Source organism: Paralichthys olivaceus, chromosome 16 (assembly GCF_024713975.1).
Source record: "Paralichthys olivaceus isolate ysfri-2021 chromosome 16, ASM2471397v2, whole genome shotgun sequence".
Taxonomy (NCBI): Eukaryota; Metazoa; Chordata; class Actinopteri; order Pleuronectiformes; family Paralichthyidae; genus Paralichthys; species Paralichthys olivaceus.
The window spans coordinates 4,394,485-4,413,705 of NC_091108.1; the positions used below are offsets into that span (position 1 = coordinate 4,394,485).

Consider the following 19,221-nt stretch of genomic DNA (forward strand, 5'->3'; position numbering starts at 1 on the left):
AACCAGTCGCACCAGTACCACAGCTCAGCTCCGACACCAGCTGGACACCCCCCCCCCCCCGCCTGCCTGCATGACTGCCTGCCACTAACCCAGGCTAAAAGGCTTGTGAGAGCAATGCATGCAAATGATGATGAAGAGTGATGCATGAGTGTGTGTGTGTGTGTGTCTATGTGTGTGTGTTAATGTTTTTGCACATGACTGCACTTGTGTGTGAAAGAAATGCTCTCATGCAAATAACATGAAATTGTGTTTTTGCATGTGTGTGTGAGTTGTGTGAGTGTGTGTGTCTGTGTGTAAGTTGCCGATTGAGTTTTTAGTTTAGCAAGAAACTCTAAAAAGCAGAAATAATCACAGTGGATGAGTTTCTGGTTGTGTTGTGCAACTAGTGATTATTTAAACCATTTTTTCATCCAATTATTTGGTCTAAAAAGTCAGTGTTGTGAAAATTACTCACACAGTGTGATGACAGCTCAAAAATCACAGATCTTCAACTTTCACTGTGATAACACAGAAATAAAGAACATTTTAAAAACTCAAACCAGCTCATTTTTAGCATTTGTTGTATTTAAAGATTCATTTTATGTAAATTAAGTTTTTGTTTTTATTTCTTCCAATATTTATTTATATTATTATTTATTTCTTCCCTTCCTTCTCTTTGGAGTCTCTGTGTTACTGATTGTGTTCTGTTCTTTTGATTTGCTCTCATAATATACAGTTAAAATGCCTCTAAATGGAATGTGGATAAATAAAAATGTCAAAATGTGACTGTAAGAAAATGTTCAATAAGTTCTTTCTGTAAATTATTATATCGTACCTATATTATCAAAGTAACATCAAACAAGTAATTTTAGTAATATGTTTTGGATTAGTGTTGACCAGTATTTAAAGGTCAGTTCGCACAATTGTATTTACAGGCAATCTTTTCGATTCATGTTCCTTTGGTTTTGTTTTCTCTCTTATCACTCTGTCGTTGTCGTTCCGAGCCTCAAATCGACTTCAGCACACAGTCAACAGGAATCCCTGGTTGTCTGGGGTTCGGAGCAGCTTTGCTCAAGATGCCGACTTAATCCGCTGTCTCCCCAGAGAGGTTAGCTCCGTCACCACGGCTGGGAATTAAACAGCGACTGCTGTTGGAGATACTCAGGGTTGGTGGTGGGAGTGTTATAGGAAGAGATGAGCACAGTGTGTAAACAGTTGTGACGTGTCGTCGCTCTCAGTCATTTTGACATGTGGCAGTGTGTTTGTGTTGTGACAACATTAAACAACGCGTCAAACACTTCACATAATCGATGCACGGCAAGAGATGCTTAAAAACCTCCACGTGCTATCAACCTGTCCAGATTTAGCAGAAGTATCTATTTAAGTGCAGAAGAAAAGAGAACAGCCAAAAACTCATGAAACACATTGGCAGAGAACTGTCAGTGAATCTGATTTCATGCTATAAAATCCTCATCATAGGAAACTCCAAGTTGAAAGTTACACAAAAGAGAGACAAACTCCTCTCACTGAAACTGTCCCTGCACTCTGTTGGGTTGTGTTCATGTTTTGGTGCCGTCTCCAAGTGGGCGCTCCCTTCCTGTCACCAAGTGAGTCAAAGCCCGTTCCTGCTTCGGGCAAATCAGGTTCACCCTCACACTTTCCATCCGTCCGGCCATGAATGATTCACACTGTCCAGTATGTTGCGCTGGGGACGGAGCTCTTACAGTGAAGAGTTTGCTCCATAGAGGAAGGACAGTGTGCACAGGAGCTGGAGCTGTTATGAATAATATTCTGTTCGCTGACTTTGTTCTTCAGTTAGGAAAATGACTCGTCTTTTTAAAATATGTTTCTGATTCATTGTTTTTCAATTGGAAATTTGAGGCAAACCCTTGATTCCCATAAAAACGAATTCAATCTCAGGTGCAAAATACGATAAAGAAAACAATCACACAAGAGACAGAACCTCATATTATTAAAGGACATTACTTAAAAAAGTGCACTTACCAATCGAAACAAGTAAACTGAGAATCTCTTCACATCAAGATTAGATTCAAACAACTGGACAGATTTCGATGAATCAGATTCAGGAATTTTCTTTTCACTTTCTTTAAAATGCAACAATCCCCCTGTTTTCCAAGGGAATAATTCATGGGTCTTGATTAAACTCAGGTGATTTTTTTGTGAGCTGTTTTTTTGCGCTCCCCTGAGCTCCATTCTTGTTCATTATGAATTCAATATCCTTGGATTGTGAAGAGTCAGATCAACCAACAATGAAAATAATACTTCGTCACATCGCCTTTGTGAAGTTTCCCTGTTTCTGATATAGTAGAACTACATTTGTAATATGACAGCGACTCTGAGATTGAAATATTAATATCGCATAATGTTTCCTAGAGAGGAGCCTGGCTGTGGCCTAACTTATCATCAGAACCTTTAAATAACTGCAGCAATCTGTTCCTGGAAACACGTTCACACTTGAGAGCTCTGCACTCTGCATTTATAGAGGGGATATTTCTCTCTCTCTCTCTCTTGTCCCCGTCTTGTGCTGATGTTGTAAGAGAGCAGATAAAAATGAATGATTTTATTTATGGGTGAGACTAAGCTGGCGTGCAGAGGGCCCTGTTTTATCCAGGCTTTGCGTGCAATGCCGACTGTAGTATTAGCTACAGGACAGATTTCCCCATCGGACAGGCAGATGCTTTCCCTCCGAGCGTTGTGGAAGCGCCATGTGTCACTGAATCTGAGCCGGGATAAGACGTCTGTCACACCGAACTCTCACTGGGATCTGAAGCGCCCTGCTGCATCACAACAGCAGGACAGAATATCCTCATCATCTGAACTCTGAAGTTTCTCTCAACTTACAAACTACAATACTGCGCAACATATAAATCACATGTTAGCGTCCATTAGCTCCTGCTCCTCCACTCACTCGTAATAAGACTCAGATGTTGACTTTTGATTCAGGCTATGCCCGCTTCTACAGGGTTTATATACTGCAGCCACCCAGGGGGAAACCAGATATGGTGGTGTTTTTGATTTTGCGACTCCCTCATGAAGCATCAGCTGTGATAGTTGGAGGAGAACCGGTATTAAATCAGAGTTCAGCTTCAGTAACAGTTCATGTTTTACATCCCTCTTCTTTGCTCTTTCACAGACTGTTCTGAGGAGACGAGGAAGCAGGGAAACATTTAAAGACAAGAAATCCTCAAGTCAGGTAAAGACTCTATGAAGATATTATTTTCTTGACTTCAGTATCAGCTAAAACACACCAGTTCAAATGAATGATAATGTTTCTCTGGATCTGCTGGATGTGTAAATAAGCAACAATTTTATTTACCAGGAGGACAGTGCAGACCTCAGGTGCCAGCTCCAGTTTTCCAAGGAGGAGTCCAGCCTGATGAGGAAAAAGATGGCAAAGCTTGGCCGGGAGAAGGATGAACTGGAGCAGGAGCTGCAAAAGTACAAGACAGTTTATGGGGATGTGGACAGTCCCCTTCCTCTGGCTGAATGCTCTGGCGGAGGCCCTCACACCACTCGAGAGGCTGAGCTGCGATTACGGCTCAAGCTGGTGGAGGAGGAGGCCAACATCCTGGGCAGAAAGATTGTGGAGCTGGAGGTGGAGAACCGCAGCCTGAGGGCAGAAAACGACGACATCCGGTGTCAGTATGAAAGGGACTTCTTTGGGCGAGAGCCGTTCTCCAGCATGCCCTCGTCGCCGTATGGTGGCGACGCGCTGGACTCGGCCAGTGAGCTACGTCGCCATCTCCAGTTTGTGGAGGAGGAGGCTGAGCTTCTGCGCCGCTCCATCTCAGAGATCGAGGACCACAACAGGCAGCTTACGTCTGAACTCAATCGCTTCAAATTCGGCCCCAGCAGCAGCTCTGGGCCCATCGCTGAGGAAGGTGGCGAAGGAATACTGTTTAAACCCGGTAATGGTGGCAACGGGAATGGTTCCAGTAGCGGGATGATGATGGAGGAGCTAAAGTCAGCCAGGATGCAGATCAATGAGCTGAGTGGAAAGGTAATGAAGCTGCAGTACGAGAACCGTGTCCTCATGTCAAATGTCCAGCGCTGTGACCTGGCCGCACACATCGGCCTACGCACCGGCAGCCCTCGAGACAGCGATGCAGAGAGCGATGCAGGGCGGCGAGAGGCCGCTGACGATGAAGAGACGGGGCGACTTCTTCTCCTCCATCCCAAACGAGAGGGCCCTATTGGAGGTGAGAGTGACTCTGAAGACATGTTTGAGAAGACAACGACCACCTCAGGGTTCGGAAGCATCAAACCCTCAGATGGCAGCGAGCTCAGTGCCACGGAACTGGCCAACCGCAGGAGGGAAGAGCGGGAGTCGTTCGGTAACGTGAAACGAGAGGCGGACCGGCTCGGCAAGACGGTCGACAGACTCATCACGGACACGGACAGTTTGATCTTCGAGGGCAGGCTGCTGGTGACGACAGGGGAGAGCCTGGAGGGAGGGGCGGTGTCAGGATCCAAACCTGATACGCAGGTCCTGGACACCATCAACACCCGCATGAAGGCGTTCCGCACCGAGCTGCACATCTTCATGGAGAAGTTGGACCATGTCGGAGAGGGTCTGAGAGAAAGGACAGACGATCTGTCACCGATGCCAAACCTCACAGAGTCCAGCAGCTTCCTGTCCACGGTCACCTCCATGTCCCGTGACTCTCCCATCGGCACCTTTGGAAGAGACCTGGTGACAGACTTCCAGGTAAGTTCAGTGAATAGACGCCCTGTGACCTTTTCTCAAGGTTAAATCTTAATTTATGGTAAATGACAGTATGAGAGACGCCCTGAGAACCAGTTTGACATGATGGAGAAAAAGTAATTACTCCATATTTCTTGTGGCCATTGAAAACCATATGTTCTTTAGAAATAATCCCACCTGAGAGTTCTTCCAGATGGCTTCATTCCTTTACTGCAGCAGACGGCAAAATGAAATCGCAGAATGATTTCAGTAGCTGACAGGATGCAGATATAGACGTAGCCTTGAGTAAACCCACCGGTGTCTTAGTAAAGAGAATTCTTTGAGGTTTGATTTAAATAGGTGTGCAGTCATTAGTCGACCATTCAAGGCCAAAATAAACTAATCAAGATCCTCCTCAGTCAGCACTGCAAAAAAAATCAGCTCTAATTAAAGACAGTGGCCGCTCCGTGCATCTTTAGTGCACACACACTATCTGCAGCCGGGCTTCCTGTCAATGGGAATCTCATTAGGTTGTAGGCAAACATGGCTTAAAGGATAGGTTTGCGTTTTTAAAAAAATCTGTCCCAGTACAATTGTAAAAGGACACTGAGACGCAGTCACTATGATTCCTCCTCTCTTTTATAATAAAGTTGTGCTACAGTAGATGGGGAGTTTGCCCGCGGCGGTGTAGACCTGCTAAAGGTCACGTCAGGGAAAAGCAAACCTGATTTTCTGTATCAACACAGAACATAAAAGAAAGTTAGAGAGACATAAAATCTATCCTTTAAAGCCTCAATATGAAATTGAGTTGAAGAGATTCCATAGACGCCCCCCCCCCCCCCCCCCACACACAAACCTCCAGTGCCAGCAAAGGGTAACATGTCAGCCCCCCCCCCCCTGCTCCACCATGAGCTCCACCCAGCTCTACCTCACTGGCACCATTGCCATCCCTCCCCCCGACCCACCGCCACCACCATCGCTTCCTGCTGCTGCCACATACACATCTGCATCTTCATGCACATCCTGCCTGCTCCCCCCCCCCGCTCCCCTGCACTCACTGTCTGCAGCCTCGACCAGAGCGAAGGGTGCTCAGGAGAGTGCTTGAAAGGGTGCTTGGTATGAATGGAGTAAGTAGTAAGGGAGTGATGACGGCTTCTTCTTCCATTTGGGTGTAGTTTGTTTCCTGACACAGTGAATTGTTGCATGATGAATTTTTGGTGAATATTTTTTCCCTTGACAGCTCGGCCACACCGTGCAATCATTTGTGGGACTCATTACGACGCGTAAATGCTGTCGCTGTTATGTTTGCACAGAATATTATCACATGCACACATACTGACACGTGGGATTGGTTACTCCATGGTGTTGCCAGGGAAACAAACCATAAAAATGTGTGCACGGACTAAAATAACCTCTGTTATTAAAAGCGAGTGTAATGGAGAGATGCATGGTGCTGTGTGAGTTGCCTGTGGAAGAACCTGGCTGGCTGGCATCCTGCTTTCTGTCCTTGTTTTATTGCAGCTTAGTGTAAGTCAACATATTGTGTGCTATCCCACAGCAGGTTCATTATCTCTGTGCTGCATGATCAGGCAGACATCTTGGACGTCTTTTCTAGTCAGCCACGCTGTCGTGTGGAACAAACAGCTCCTCAAACATCTCACTTCAAGAATTCAATCTGCCTTGTACGAGATAATAGACTGAAGCTGCCTCCATGCTCATTCTACCCAATGACTTGTTTGTGCTTTGCTCCTCCTGCCTGTAGGACTCACTGGTTAGTCTGGGTGAAGCTGGGTGGTTTGATCACAGTTAACTAACAACTCACCTGTTTAAAGCAGTAAGGCTTTTGTCCACTGAGAACTGTTGGACAAAGAGCGTCAGAGGTTTTAAATCACAGCAGCAAAGAGCAGGATGTAGAGGAGGTGTAAAGACACAAATACGTTTTGGTAAAGGAAGATAAAGAACGTGGGGATATTTTCATGTAATTATGACTTCTGAATCTCTTCCAGCATCTTGTAATACGCAATCACAAGATTTTATCTGGAAATGATCAAATTAAAAAAGCAATTTCATAGTTATGATATAATTAAAAATGGCAACACCTCAATGTGAAATAGAGAATATATATACTGTATATATATATCACTGATTTCACATTATTAGAAAGTCTCTCATTTAAGATGTAGAAACAATGAATGAATTATCTCATAAATTTTCTTCTAATCATGATCATTTAATAAGGACTAAAAAATCTGTGTCTTACAAGACACAAAAGCCGGAATTACAAAAGAACATCCCAAATGTCTTGGAGACCCTTCTCTGACCTGGTGGGAGATAAAGTAGATGTACATTATATGATAAGTTGCTGTTAACAATCCTCACACGAACAATTCAAATGTGGGCTCTGCTGCAAAGGGGATCAGCTTTCACGGCATCACACCACGAAGCTCCAGTGTATTTTAAAATAATGTGATGTCTGAAAAAAAAAACAACAATGTGCATTAAAGTGGACTCAAGATTCAACTTTCCTCTGTGAACTGCTTCTCCAGTACACTCGGCTGTGCACGGGCATGTGTTGAAAACCTCTCGCGTGCTGGCTCTCGCTCTGCAGTTTGCCGTGGTATCTCTCAGCCGTTGGTTTGGACTCATGTATCCCTCATTGCATGCGCTTCATAACAAGTGTTTTTGCATTCTTTCCCCCCCCCCCGACTCCCTCTCTTTGTTCCTCTTTGTGTTCCCGCCAGATGTTTCAGCCCATGATTTTGTTCATCCTCATTCTCGTTCTCTTCTCATCTCTCTCATACGCCGTCATCTTTAAGTTGGTCTTTCTCTTTGCGCTTTTCTTCGTACTCTAGTCCGTTTGTTCTTCTCCACACTGTGTAGTCTGTTAGTTAACCCCCCCCCCCCCCTCTGCTTATATTCTTTACCCATTTTCTGTTTTGTTTTTGTTTGTTTCCCCCTCATCCACTTTCTCTCCTCGTCCCCCTCACCCCCCGTTTGTTGTGTCCTGTCTGTTTTGTCCACCTCACCCCCCCCCCCCCCCCTCCATACTCCCACCACTGCGACCTGCACCCCCCGTATCCCGCACCTGTCACCCAATCCCCTTAACCCCTCACACCCATCGTCAACACTCACCCCCCCTTCACCCCTCTCGTTCCCCTCCCCCTCCCCACGTCACCCGTTCAGAGGGATGAGCTGGAGTGGCGTCTAGGACAGGAGCGAGGCGTGGAGCCCCAGAGCCAGAGCCAGGGTGGGGGCCAGGCCCAGAGCAGGGGAGCCACGGGACTCACTAGGTACCACAGGCCCCTGGCTTTAAGAGCAGAGGTCAGTGCCTCCTCCCTCCTCCTTCTCCCCTTCCATCTGTGGGACTGAGTTAACGCTGGCTCCACTGTGAGCTCCACATATGGGCCTGTACTGAACTGAGTCTAAAGCTTTCCTCTAGATTTTTGACACTATTTTTGTGCTATTTCTCCCTCACACCAAAATCTTATCAGTTTCTTCAGTGTAGAGCAACAAAACTGTTAAATGCAGCTCCACAGGGTGAAGCTCCAAAATAAAACCAACCCAAAACTAACATACTGATGCATGCACATCACCGAGGCCGAGACATACTGATCAACTGTGCCGACTCTTCCTCTTCAAACATTGACTCTACTTTATCACTCCTTGATGGTGCATGTATTTATATAACCTTTTTTTTAAATTCTGGAAATAATTATTGCACATGAGGTGAATATTTTTTAAATATAACTTCTTAAAGTAAAGGAGATTTCTCATACGTTCTTTAAAGGTTTGTTAAAATCAGAAAGCCGCTCAGTCCAGTAAGTCTAGTCACACTCCAGCGTTTTGATGCTGAACATGATTTCACCTCATTCACTCACTTCACACTAAATATCCACTTCCACAGCCACTGAACTTTTAATTTAGCATTTTTCTTTTTTCTTTTGTAATTTGTACCATACTTCCCTGGACATCCTTTGATTGATTTACTTCTTTGAGGAGGAGAGTAGATTGGATTGTTCCTTAAGAATTGAGAACGTTGACCCGTATTGTGCCAGACTGGAGGTTTTCGCTCATTTATTGCATTGACTGCACGTTGTGTTCTGAAACCTGATGTGACGGCCGAGTATTTGTTGCAGCCTTCCACAGCTACAGTATATTAACAAGAGGTTTTTTTAAACACTTCAGGGATTTAACTATATTCCTCATTGATTAAACTGCCAATTTCTTTTTTAATTCATAGAAAAATTGTTTTTTCTATTAAGTGCCAAATAATAATAATAAATAATAATAATCAAATTCTCAGAGAAGCAAGAAACAGCAAATATTTGACAGAAGTGCTTCAAAGATTACCATAATGATCATTTGATTGCAAAATATTTGCACTAATCCATTAAAGCGCTAATGCACTTAGCGGAGCTGCGTCTGCACAAAGCCTGTAGTGATGCCCTCTGGCACCGGTTCACGACTGTCGGCTGTGCTGTCATGACTCAGCAAATTAAGCATATGTAAAAGTGCTGCTTACACACAAGTGTTGCAGAATAACACACACACACACACAGAAAATCAAAGAGGTGAGTGGTCACATTGCTGCAGCTCACACCACCTCCGGTCGGTTCAACTCTTCGGTGACTCGACTGTTTAATAAATCAGCTGTGTAATCACACTGATTCATAATCGCCGCCTCATGCTTGTTTTCATGGGGAAGCTGCTCGTTATGTAACGCAGACTGCCGGCAGCGCTGATGTGACACATAACCACTACAGTTACAGTTATGGCACATTCGTGTAGATTTCCTCCTCCTCCCCGAGCTCCCTGCCGCAGTGGAATCTGTGCGGTGAAATGATTGAATGGGAAAGCAGCCTGGATATGGAAGGATTAGCGCTGCGCTGTCGGTGTGATTTGCATTTGACATTGGGCCGACAGGGATGTGATCCAGGGTCAGAACACACTGAACAGCTCAACTCACTGCTGGAGGATCCGGTGAAGGCCCAGCACATAGAGAAAATCAAATCGCTTTACAAACTGCTGCAGTTTCCAAATCAAGAGAGTCTGAACTTTAAAGAGGAAAATGTTCAATAGGAGAGTTTACAGCTGAAAAAAGAGTCATTACATTCAAAACCATGAACATGAGCATCTCATTTCCCTTTGAGCATTTCTTCACCTGCTGTAAAAAAACAAACCTGATTTGCATTAACTTTCCTATTTTAATTATTGAATCTGACATTTGAAATCTATTTTAAATATGCAACACATGATCTGCAATAAATAATAGTATCTTTTAAATTTATAAACCTTATTTTCACGTTATATACATTTTCTACATATTTAGTTTTTAAGCTGCAGTAAATGCGTCATATTTCTTATCAGAATAATGCAGTTCTAGTAAAATATACTCCTCGTCTGATTAGTGTTTGTAAGACGAGAGTATTAGTTCACTCTTCACACTTCCCAAGTCACCTCTATAATAAACCAAAACCTAGTTGAGAGCAAGAAAAAAAAATCCATGCTGAGTTTGCCAAATATGTTTCTAGTGTTTGTGCTCAGCTGATCTAACAAACTGCTACATCACATATTTACTATACAGACACGAGAGCTCAACCCTCAGCGAGACAGTTAAACATAATCCTCAAAATGTCAGAATGTTCCTTTTGCTTTTTGAGTCTTAGTCCATTCTGAAATGTGCAGCTTTAAATTATAATCACATCCTGAGACGCAGCAGAAGAAGGTGTAATGGATTTCAACTTGAGTGAAAGTCAGATCTCATTTCTTTTCAGTCCAGCGAACAAACATAATTATCTTTCAGCAAAATCCCTGTTTGTGTTTTAGTGTGGTATTTTCATGTGATGCAACTTCTCCAGAGTGTCGGTAGAGTGACTGTGTGTTGTGCTGTTGTGGGTTCAGCTCCGGGACACGCCTGCTGCTGACATCCAGTTTCGCCTCGATCACGAACGAAGGTTGAGAGCGACGACGGAGGAACACGAGGCCGTCGTTTCTCTGCCGCAGGTACAACGACGCCGACTGTCACGCCTGGTTTTAATTTCCTGAGATCATTAACATTAACCCTAGAACCATCACACTTCACTGACTCAGCTAACTTTACTTAAGTTTCAGCATAATTTAATTAAATCCAAGGAGGGGAAAAAAGTTTATTACACCCATAGCTGTATTATTTTATTAATTTATTCTTAGACAGAAATTGAAATCACAATCTGTCTTGTAAATTCTATAAAACCCCAAAACCTGACATTCAAAATGTGATACCAAAATGTTTTGCACATTAAAATACCCGTAAGTATCATTTAAGACTGAAATAATTAGCAGAATATCAAATATTTTCGACGTTTAAGCAAAAATGAAAAAAAAAAAGTCTGTGATTCCTGCTTCTCAAATGGAATATTTTCCTATTTTTTTAGCCTTTGGATATTAAACTTATTAAATCAAGTCATTAAATGTTTTCACCGAAGGCTCTAGGAAGTTCCGATGGGCAATTCACGATTCATTGATCGGGAAATTATTGACATCAGTTGACACTAATAATAATGAATAAGTAACTGCTACTTTAAAACTGATAATCCTGCACCATTAAAAAGTATTAGAATATTTTTAATAGAAACTCTTGTCCAGTATGTTTTTCAGTTTCTTCCCCAAATCCGTGTCCCAACAGGAAGATGAGCTTTTGTGTCTGGAGGCGCAGCGTGGCGGCCTGGAGCTGCTCGGACTTCAGAGTCATGAGGTGCCCTGGGCTCAGGAGAGGGCCCTGCTGCAGCAAGAGGTCCGCCTGTTCAGACGCAACACCATCATCTTCTACATGAAGCTCCGGTGGATCCTCACGCACTGGAGGCTGAGCCGCAAGGACGACTCGGCAGAGGAGACGGCTCACCCAGAGGTGAGTCACAGGGCGTACATTAAGATGTGTCCTAATTCCCTGCATCTTCCCACTCACTTTAACACGCTGCGAGTAATCTGTTGAGTAAGAGAAGGGTGAGCAGCATCCAGCAGCTGGTTATTTCATTGAGCTCAAACAGTCTCTCTAAAGTCGTCGCCCTCCAGAAGATCTTGTGAACGTTGAAGTGAGGGAAAACTGAAGTAACGGAGAAAGCACAAGATTCAGAGATATTTATTTTGATGAATCATCGTTTGAAAATGAGCAGAATTTGTAGTTTGTAGTATTCTTTGTCTCAGATGCATCTCTGTGCTGTTTACTATTGTTTGCATGCTTGCAACACACAGTGACTCAGTGACAGTGACTGAAAATGAGTGCATGATTAGAGACACAGCTTTTTCGTGGCTCATCTGTTCCAGTTTGAGAAGTTGGAGGGCATCCCGGAGTTGGGAGTGATAATGGAGCAGGCCGAGGGGGAGTCGGATCGAGATGACAGACTGTGTTTACCACAAACTCCAGGGGACGTCCCGGACCCCGTCGTCCCTCTGCCTTCACCTGACCAACACCTGCAGCATCAGAGACAGGTGCCCAGTTACTTCCATCATCCACACCGGAGAGAACATTTCACCGACCATAAACTGAGCCCAGTTATGTTTTTCATTCATCAGCCTTTCAGGCAAATTTACGCTTAAATAGATTTTATAGATTTAGTAAAACACAATAAAAGCAGTGACAGTAGCATTAGATTGTTTTTACAAAAGAAAATGTTAAACAGTCACATATATACAGTACATGTGATACAGTATTCATGTATAATGAATTAATGAGTTAAGTACCACAGAGATATTATATTGGTTGTACTTTCTATCTTCTGCAGTAAATTGATGTACTGTCCGGGTTTGGACATCGACTGTAACCTCGTCTTCAATTATTCCTCTCATTCATTTTCATTGTGCACAAATGAGTGTTTGGCAGCCGCTCATCTGAGCTGTTTGGCATCGTATGCAGATGAGAATTTTGACCCAGATAACTTCTTTTTTTTTCAACTAGAGGCAGTAATTATTTTTGAGTACACCCAGTTTCGCACTTATTGTTCAAGCAAAGGCACGGACTCTCGGTTGCACTGGAAAGAGACAAAAGGAGCTGTGTCTTTTGAGGCCAAACGTAGCGTGTGTGCAGATCTGCTCTCTCTACCTCCGTCCACCACTTTGCTTTCTGCTAAAGTAAAGAAAGTATGTAAGCATTTTTGGGTGGGTTTGCATTATTAAGCAGCTCTAAGTGCTTCACTTTGTCTTGTGTTTTGATTTTTCAACAAGGTTATAAAAATGGTTTGTACCGTGATCTGACATTGTTGCCATAGTCTTTCCTGTTTTAACAAGCTCGCCCAGCAGACTATAATAAGCTTGATGCGTGGGAGAGTAGAAATGCAGCATTTACACACATGGTTACTACAGCGAAGCAGAGCGAGCACGGATAATAAGATAATAAGTCCTGCAGCCAAACTGAGAAGATAGTATGTTAAGTCGTGAAGAGGTCGTTGAAAGTTTTCAGTGAAGACTTGGGGAGAGAAAATCCTGATTCATTCACCCCTGATGCTGCTGAAGAGTTGAACCATATAAATACAATAAACAGAAGATGAGATGTCAGTTGTTTCAACTTTTATAATATTTTTATTCCAATGGTTTAATGAGGATTGGACAGTTTTATGTTTTCAGACATTTTCCTGGAGTTTTCCTTTCACATGAAGAACGCAGCAGGAGATTAGACGTGTTCACAACAACAACAAACCTTCTGAAACATTCAGGCGAGGGGTGGCGCCTTTTTGGAGAATTTGGACATTTGCCATAATCACTAAAACCTCTGGAATCTCGTTGTCTTTCTAAACACAGCTTCGTTCGGCACCAATCAAGCTGCATGTATGAGTTTGGTGCAGCTTGATAGAATTTATTTGGACTGTATTCTAGTTTATTCTGAGATGCTCTTCTGCTCACTGCAGTTCTAAAGACTTTATCTGAGTTACTGTTTCCTCTCTGCCAGCTCTGAGGGAATCTGTAAAAAGAAATAATGCCAGACTTGTCTTGATGGCCATATTGTGTTTATTCAGAAATACACCAGCAGAGTTCTTGTAGTCACTTCTGCCTTGTATGAGAAAAAAACACTCCTTCTGTCCTGTAAACACTGGACTGTGATTTTAGCAGCTTCTGAGCTGAGGCAGGCGGAGCGGCCGGCGCTGTAGCGGTGTAGCGGTGGTGCCTGGAGATGATGTTTTTCTCACAGACACCTTTGAGCTTCACTGCCTCCTGCCAAGACCTGAAGACTCTCAACAGCAAAACCTTAGAGGCGAACAACCCTCCACACACCTCTCTGAGCAGACACACATGCGGTTTGATTTCTCTCTCACCCGCTGGATGTCACTGCTCATGTTGCCTCCAGCCTCGGGAACCCAAATCCAGCTTGTTGGACCAAAATAAATCAGAATTGTTGTCGTCTAGTAGCTTGTTCCTGAGGAATTTCAGTTCATATCAACTATTAGGATTTATGAGCTTGTGTGCATCTTCTTCTGTGCCAGGAATTGAGGATGGGAAAGGTCAAGCAGAGCAGGAGACAGATGGGAGGTTCAGGTCAAATTGGTTTATAAAGCACTTACAAAGCAGGTTCACCCCCAAAGGACACATACAGATAAAAAGATTTCAAGATAAGGAAAGAACTTCCTGTGTGTTTTTGCTGATGTGTTGTCCTGTGTGTGCAGTGTGGGGAGAACCGTCGGATGCTGCAGGCCCTGCGGACGCTCCTGGAGGAGTTTCGGGAGGAACTGCGGGAGGAGGAGACGCGACGATGGCAACTGCAGCAATCCTACGCCAATGACAAAGCCGCCTGGGAGGTCAAGTGGGCAGAGATGAAGTGCCAGGTGGCCCAGGTACAGATGGCGTCTCAGCGCCCACCTTTAAAGGGACAGAACACAATCTGGCGTCGGAATCCGGCGGCGCATTCGATAAGCAGCATGTCGACAGTAAACACATTGCCTCTTCCACGGGTGAAATCCCACTCAGGGCACACAAGTCAGATCCGAGTCATTTTAGCTCCAACCTTGGGCCAATCAGTGTCATTTTGAAAACATGGTTATGACGTTAATAAGAGCTCCAGGTTGTGTCTCCTGGGTCAAACACTTTTACAGAATCCAATTCATAATGGAAATAATGATGAATCACTTCCCTGGCACAATGTTGTAGGTGAACATTATTCTGTCAGTGTCAAAACTAATTACTTCTGCAAAGTGTCTGATTGTCCATCGAAGCTTTTCTTATTCTTTCTTAAGCCGTTTTCAGACGTGACCTGCTGATGAAGTCCGGAGAATTGGGTCTGGACTTCACCTGCAGTTTGTCTGTCACACATGCACATCGCAGCGGGAGGTTCTCTGCTCAGACACGTTCACAACAGCAACAAATCCTGCACCTTATCCAGGCGAGAGGTGATGCAGCCTGGTGCAGCAGGCGGAGGCAGGAAGTGACGTATTAACTCCTGTGCTGCAGAGATCACATGACTTTGTTTACAATACATCAACATCGTCATTGGCTCTTGTCACAACAAACCATCTTAAAAACACGGCAGGCTCCACTTTTTCACCGAGAGATGTTTGTTTTCTATTTCTATCCCCCCCCCCCCATTCACTCGCTGTGAATCCTGCGGGGATCCCCTGCAGTGCACTCTCATCACATTCTGCAGACTTTCTGCTGACTTCATAGAAAAATGAGACAATCTCAGTAAAATCCAGTTCTGTGGAGAAGTGTTTCTAGTTTTGTGAAGGTGGTGGGTATCACAGGTGTTATGAGTGTGTTTCTAAAGTTCAGCCAGGGTCTCTCTCTGTGCATGGGTTTTCTCTGGGCGTTCCAGTTTTCCTCCCACAGTCCAAAGACTGACTGGGGTTAGTTGGAGACTTTAAATTGCCACATGCTAGCGACCTGTCCAGGATGCACCTCTCGTCCCTTTTCAGCTGTGATTAGCTTCACCTCCTTCATGATTTGTTTGCTGAATTAGTTTTAAACAGGTGTATTATAACTGGCAGCCAAATGTTTGTTGGTATTGACGTCTGTTAAAACCCCAGTTCCACCCAGCACTTGCAATTTGTTTGTTTTTGAAGTTCACAGCAGACAAAGGAATCAGTGCTAAGCTTTGAGAGGAAGATCATGTTGAGAAGTGGACACCATTGTGAGACAGTGTGGACATTGATGCTCAGTGTCACTTTGAGGATATTGCCTGTGTTGTAAAATCTGAAGAACATCGTCAGCTTCAGCGTCTCCTCTCGGCTTTATCTGATAAAACGAAGACCGCAGCTACGGGAACCAATTAAGAGCTCTGAGCTATAGGAGGAAGATTATCGTTTAGCTCTCGTGCTTTTTAATCTGCGGGGCTTTTACATGGTTCATATCCATCCACAGAGCAGAGGTCGCTCATGGCCTCAATGAAAACTAATTTACTTAGTTCCTTCTGATAACAGCGTGTCGAACTCCACTGTGCCCGATTCTGATTAATTCTTCAGAAACATGCCCCACATCTGCTGTGTATGCGGCCGAGTGGAGCACAGCAGAACTGGGAAATACCCTCACCTGTGTATTTATACCTGGATATAAAAAGTGATGATTCTTTTAATCACTAGCACCAGATATTAATACCGTTGCCAAGGCTGCTTCATGTTTCATGCTCTGGTTCCGGCTCCTACATAACTGTCTATATTTATAATGTCTTACACCAGCGTCCAGTCAGCAGCACATGTCCTCCGCTCCTGACGGTTTTAAAACCCCAGCATGAAACAAGACTAGACAAACGTTTGTGAATGGGAGTTATGTAAGCCGACGTGTGAAGGCCACAGACTCTGGTTATGTTGTGGGATGAAAGCCCCTCTGAAGTCTACAAAGCTTCAGTTCGGCCTGGAAAAGAGAAGCTACCAGAGTGGCTTCCGTCTTTTTCCACGCTTCAGGTTTGAAGATTTTTGCAGTTCTTCTCAATCCCCGGGTCACGTAAACCACACCCCACCTACGGCGTTCATTTTGAAATATAAATCTGAAGGAGCAGCCCTCCCTCACCTGATTACTGCGTCTCTGTCGGCTGCCAAACTACTAGCGGCACTTTGTGACACCCTCCTGTCATCTTACAGTGTTTCATTAGCATTTCTGTTTGTTCTTTTTATACGTGTAGTTATTTGTGCTTTTTAACTTGAGTTGAAATGTTGTCATTTAGTTTTTCCTCTTCATGAGCTTTGTATTTATTACACATTTATCATCTCTTTGTAATAGTCTGTACACGTTCACAGTCACTAATCAGCTCAACGTGTCTGTGTCTTTGCTCTGTGACCAGTCTGATGAGGAGGCAGGAGGCCAAGTGCGAGGCGAAGCCCAGGGAGGTGAAGGGGAACCGGCCGGAGACCCAGAGTGGGCCTTGAAGCAGGAGCGTGAGGAACACCAGCGTCTGCTGGCCGACAGCCACAGCACCTCCCTGGATCTCCGCTGGAAGCTGCAGCACGGGGAGAAGAGGTGGAGCCGCGAGAGGGCCGAGCTTATGGAGCGCCTCGACCGGGAGCGACAGGAGTGGAACGGCAGCATGAGAGAGCTCCACCGCAAGATGGAGAGGGTGAGGAAGGGGGGATGAGGAAGAGAAAGATGGAGGGAAAAGGTGTTGATTCAGAAGAACACAGACGTCCCAGTTGTCATGGAGATGTTAAAATTTCTATTTCTATCAGCACTTGAAGTTCTTCTCATTCATGCTGGTGTAAGAGCTTCAAATTTCATACTGTACTTGGAAACACAAACTGACAAAACAAATCTCAACACATGGACAATATCACACATCTGTTTCCAAGAGCTTTCTCCTGTTTGCTGTTTTTCCCCATTTATTTCATTAGATCTTATTGTGATTTTAATGTATTTTTTAAAGAAAGTGAAAATACATTCCTGTTAATCCTGATCCAATACAAAATGGCGTCATGCCCTCCACAAAATTTAATGAAAACTGGTTCTGTAGTTTTTGCATAATCTTGATAACAAACAAACAATCGCAGATAAAAACATGACCTCCTTGGAGTAATGTAACAAAATAATACATGAGAAAAGTTCTCTTCAGTTGTAGCCCTTGAAGCTATTTTACAGATCAAACTACAAAAACGTATCACAACTTAGAGATCAAAAGCCTTTGCTTATTAAAATGTGTGTGTGTGTGTGTGTGTGTGTGTGTGTGTGTGTGTGTGTGTGTGTGTGTGTGTGTGTGTGTTTTCAAATAGATGTGGAAGAGAAACTGTGACAAAACACCTGAGGCGATTATCTTCTCTGTTGTGTGGAACTTTAGAATTGTCAAGGCAAGACACAATAAATACCGAGGATTACTGAATAATTGATTCCCTTTGTGAGGTGTAATTAGACGAACTGCAGAAGCATCTCACCTCCTTTGTGTCTGATGTTCAGGGCAGGATGTGGGAACATCTTTAATGTGATATGAGAGTAATAATAACATATAATGCAGGAAGCGGGAATAACGACAACAGGAACTCTGTCTGAATACAGCTCACGTTTACCAGCTCGGAGACAGAATCTGCTGATGCACCTCTGAATGGAGACACTGAGCAGGAAGCAGACATGCATTATTCAGGGATGTTGCAGCAAACTATAAACCACAGGTCACGAACTCAACTGCTCCGACTGGCAGGGTGGAAATGAAAGAATAATGTGTCTTGCCTCCTTTAACCTCCAACCTGGAACAAGGTGCTTGACACCAGATGTTGCAGGTGGGTTTCCGAGTGTCGAGGAAAACACTGGGTACAGCAGGGTGTTGCATATTTGACAGAAACCCCCACTGATTTCCTCTACTGGTAGACAACAGCAGATTATCTGACTGATCACTTCATGGGTATCTCTCTCTTTTATTCTCCGTGCAGATGCAGAGGGAGCTGAACACCCGGCGAGGGGAGGATATCAAAGACGGCAGCTCAGGCAACAGAGCCATGCTCTCACCTCAGGACAGCCCCTGCCCAGCGCCCCGGTCGCCTCGCTCCCCGCGCTCCCCCTGTATGTCCACCCCTGTCCTGGCCCTTCCCACACGCTCCCACTCTGACTCTGAGGCCATGTTGGAGGAGCAGGGAGCGGCGATGAGGCTGAAAGGTCCAACGGAGAACCTGTTCCTGGACGCGCTGTCTCTGGACCCCCTCAGCGGCCTGGAGGTCCCTCCGCCCTCCAGACTGGAGAGTGAGAAGAGGTTCCCCTGCATGGAGGAGGTAACACACAGTCAAAACAAATCACCCTTAAGTTTGTGCCAAAGTTTTACCAAGAAGATGCTTCACATTATAATTATATTTCACTTAGACCTTTTCCACATGACTGAACTATTGTATCTGTTGTGTTCCAGGCCCTCAATGAGATTTCGGAGAGGGAAGGGGATCCTGGGTATCCAGAGGAGGAGATGGGCGGTGGGAGTCTGCTCAGGTAAAAAAGCTTCAAGTCCAAAAAAGGAGAAACTTTTTCAATATATCAACAGTAAATCATCTTCACTGTGAACTGGTGTGACTGGCTGCAGATTATGAAGCATCCTCCTCCTCCTGCTGCTGAATCTCATAAATACTCAATATTGATCCTTTGGGCAATCGGCTGTTGATTCTATTAACTGTTTCTTG

General features: G+C 44.3%; 1 protein-coding gene across 5 annotated transcripts in view; it reads left to right on the plus strand.

Annotated features, from left to right (window-relative positions):
• The window catches only part of LOC109644374 (microtubule cross-linking factor 1), a 48,707-nt gene that overhangs the window by 20,049 nt on the left and 9,437 nt on the right, over positions 1 to 19,221 (plus strand). For 4 of the 5 annotated variants that reach the window (XM_069510581.1, XM_069510584.1, XM_069510585.1 and 1 more), the window contains exons 4-13: positions 3,134 to 3,193; positions 3,320 to 4,708; positions 7,868 to 8,005; positions 10,586 to 10,687; positions 11,349 to 11,570; positions 11,987 to 12,151; positions 14,317 to 14,484; positions 16,920 to 17,192; positions 18,490 to 18,825; positions 18,957 to 19,033. In XM_069510581.1, coding sequence (XP_069366682.1) covers positions 3,134 to 3,193; positions 3,320 to 4,708; positions 7,868 to 8,005; positions 10,586 to 10,687; positions 11,349 to 11,570; positions 11,987 to 12,151; positions 14,317 to 14,484; positions 16,920 to 17,192; positions 18,490 to 18,825; positions 18,957 to 19,033 — 2,930 coding nt within the window. The remainder of the gene's footprint in view (positions 1 to 3,133; positions 3,194 to 3,319; positions 4,709 to 7,867; positions 8,006 to 10,585; positions 10,688 to 11,348; positions 11,571 to 11,986; positions 12,152 to 14,316; positions 14,485 to 16,919; positions 17,193 to 18,489; positions 18,826 to 18,956; positions 19,034 to 19,221) is intronic. The other variant, XM_069510582.1, reaches the window with a different exon arrangement.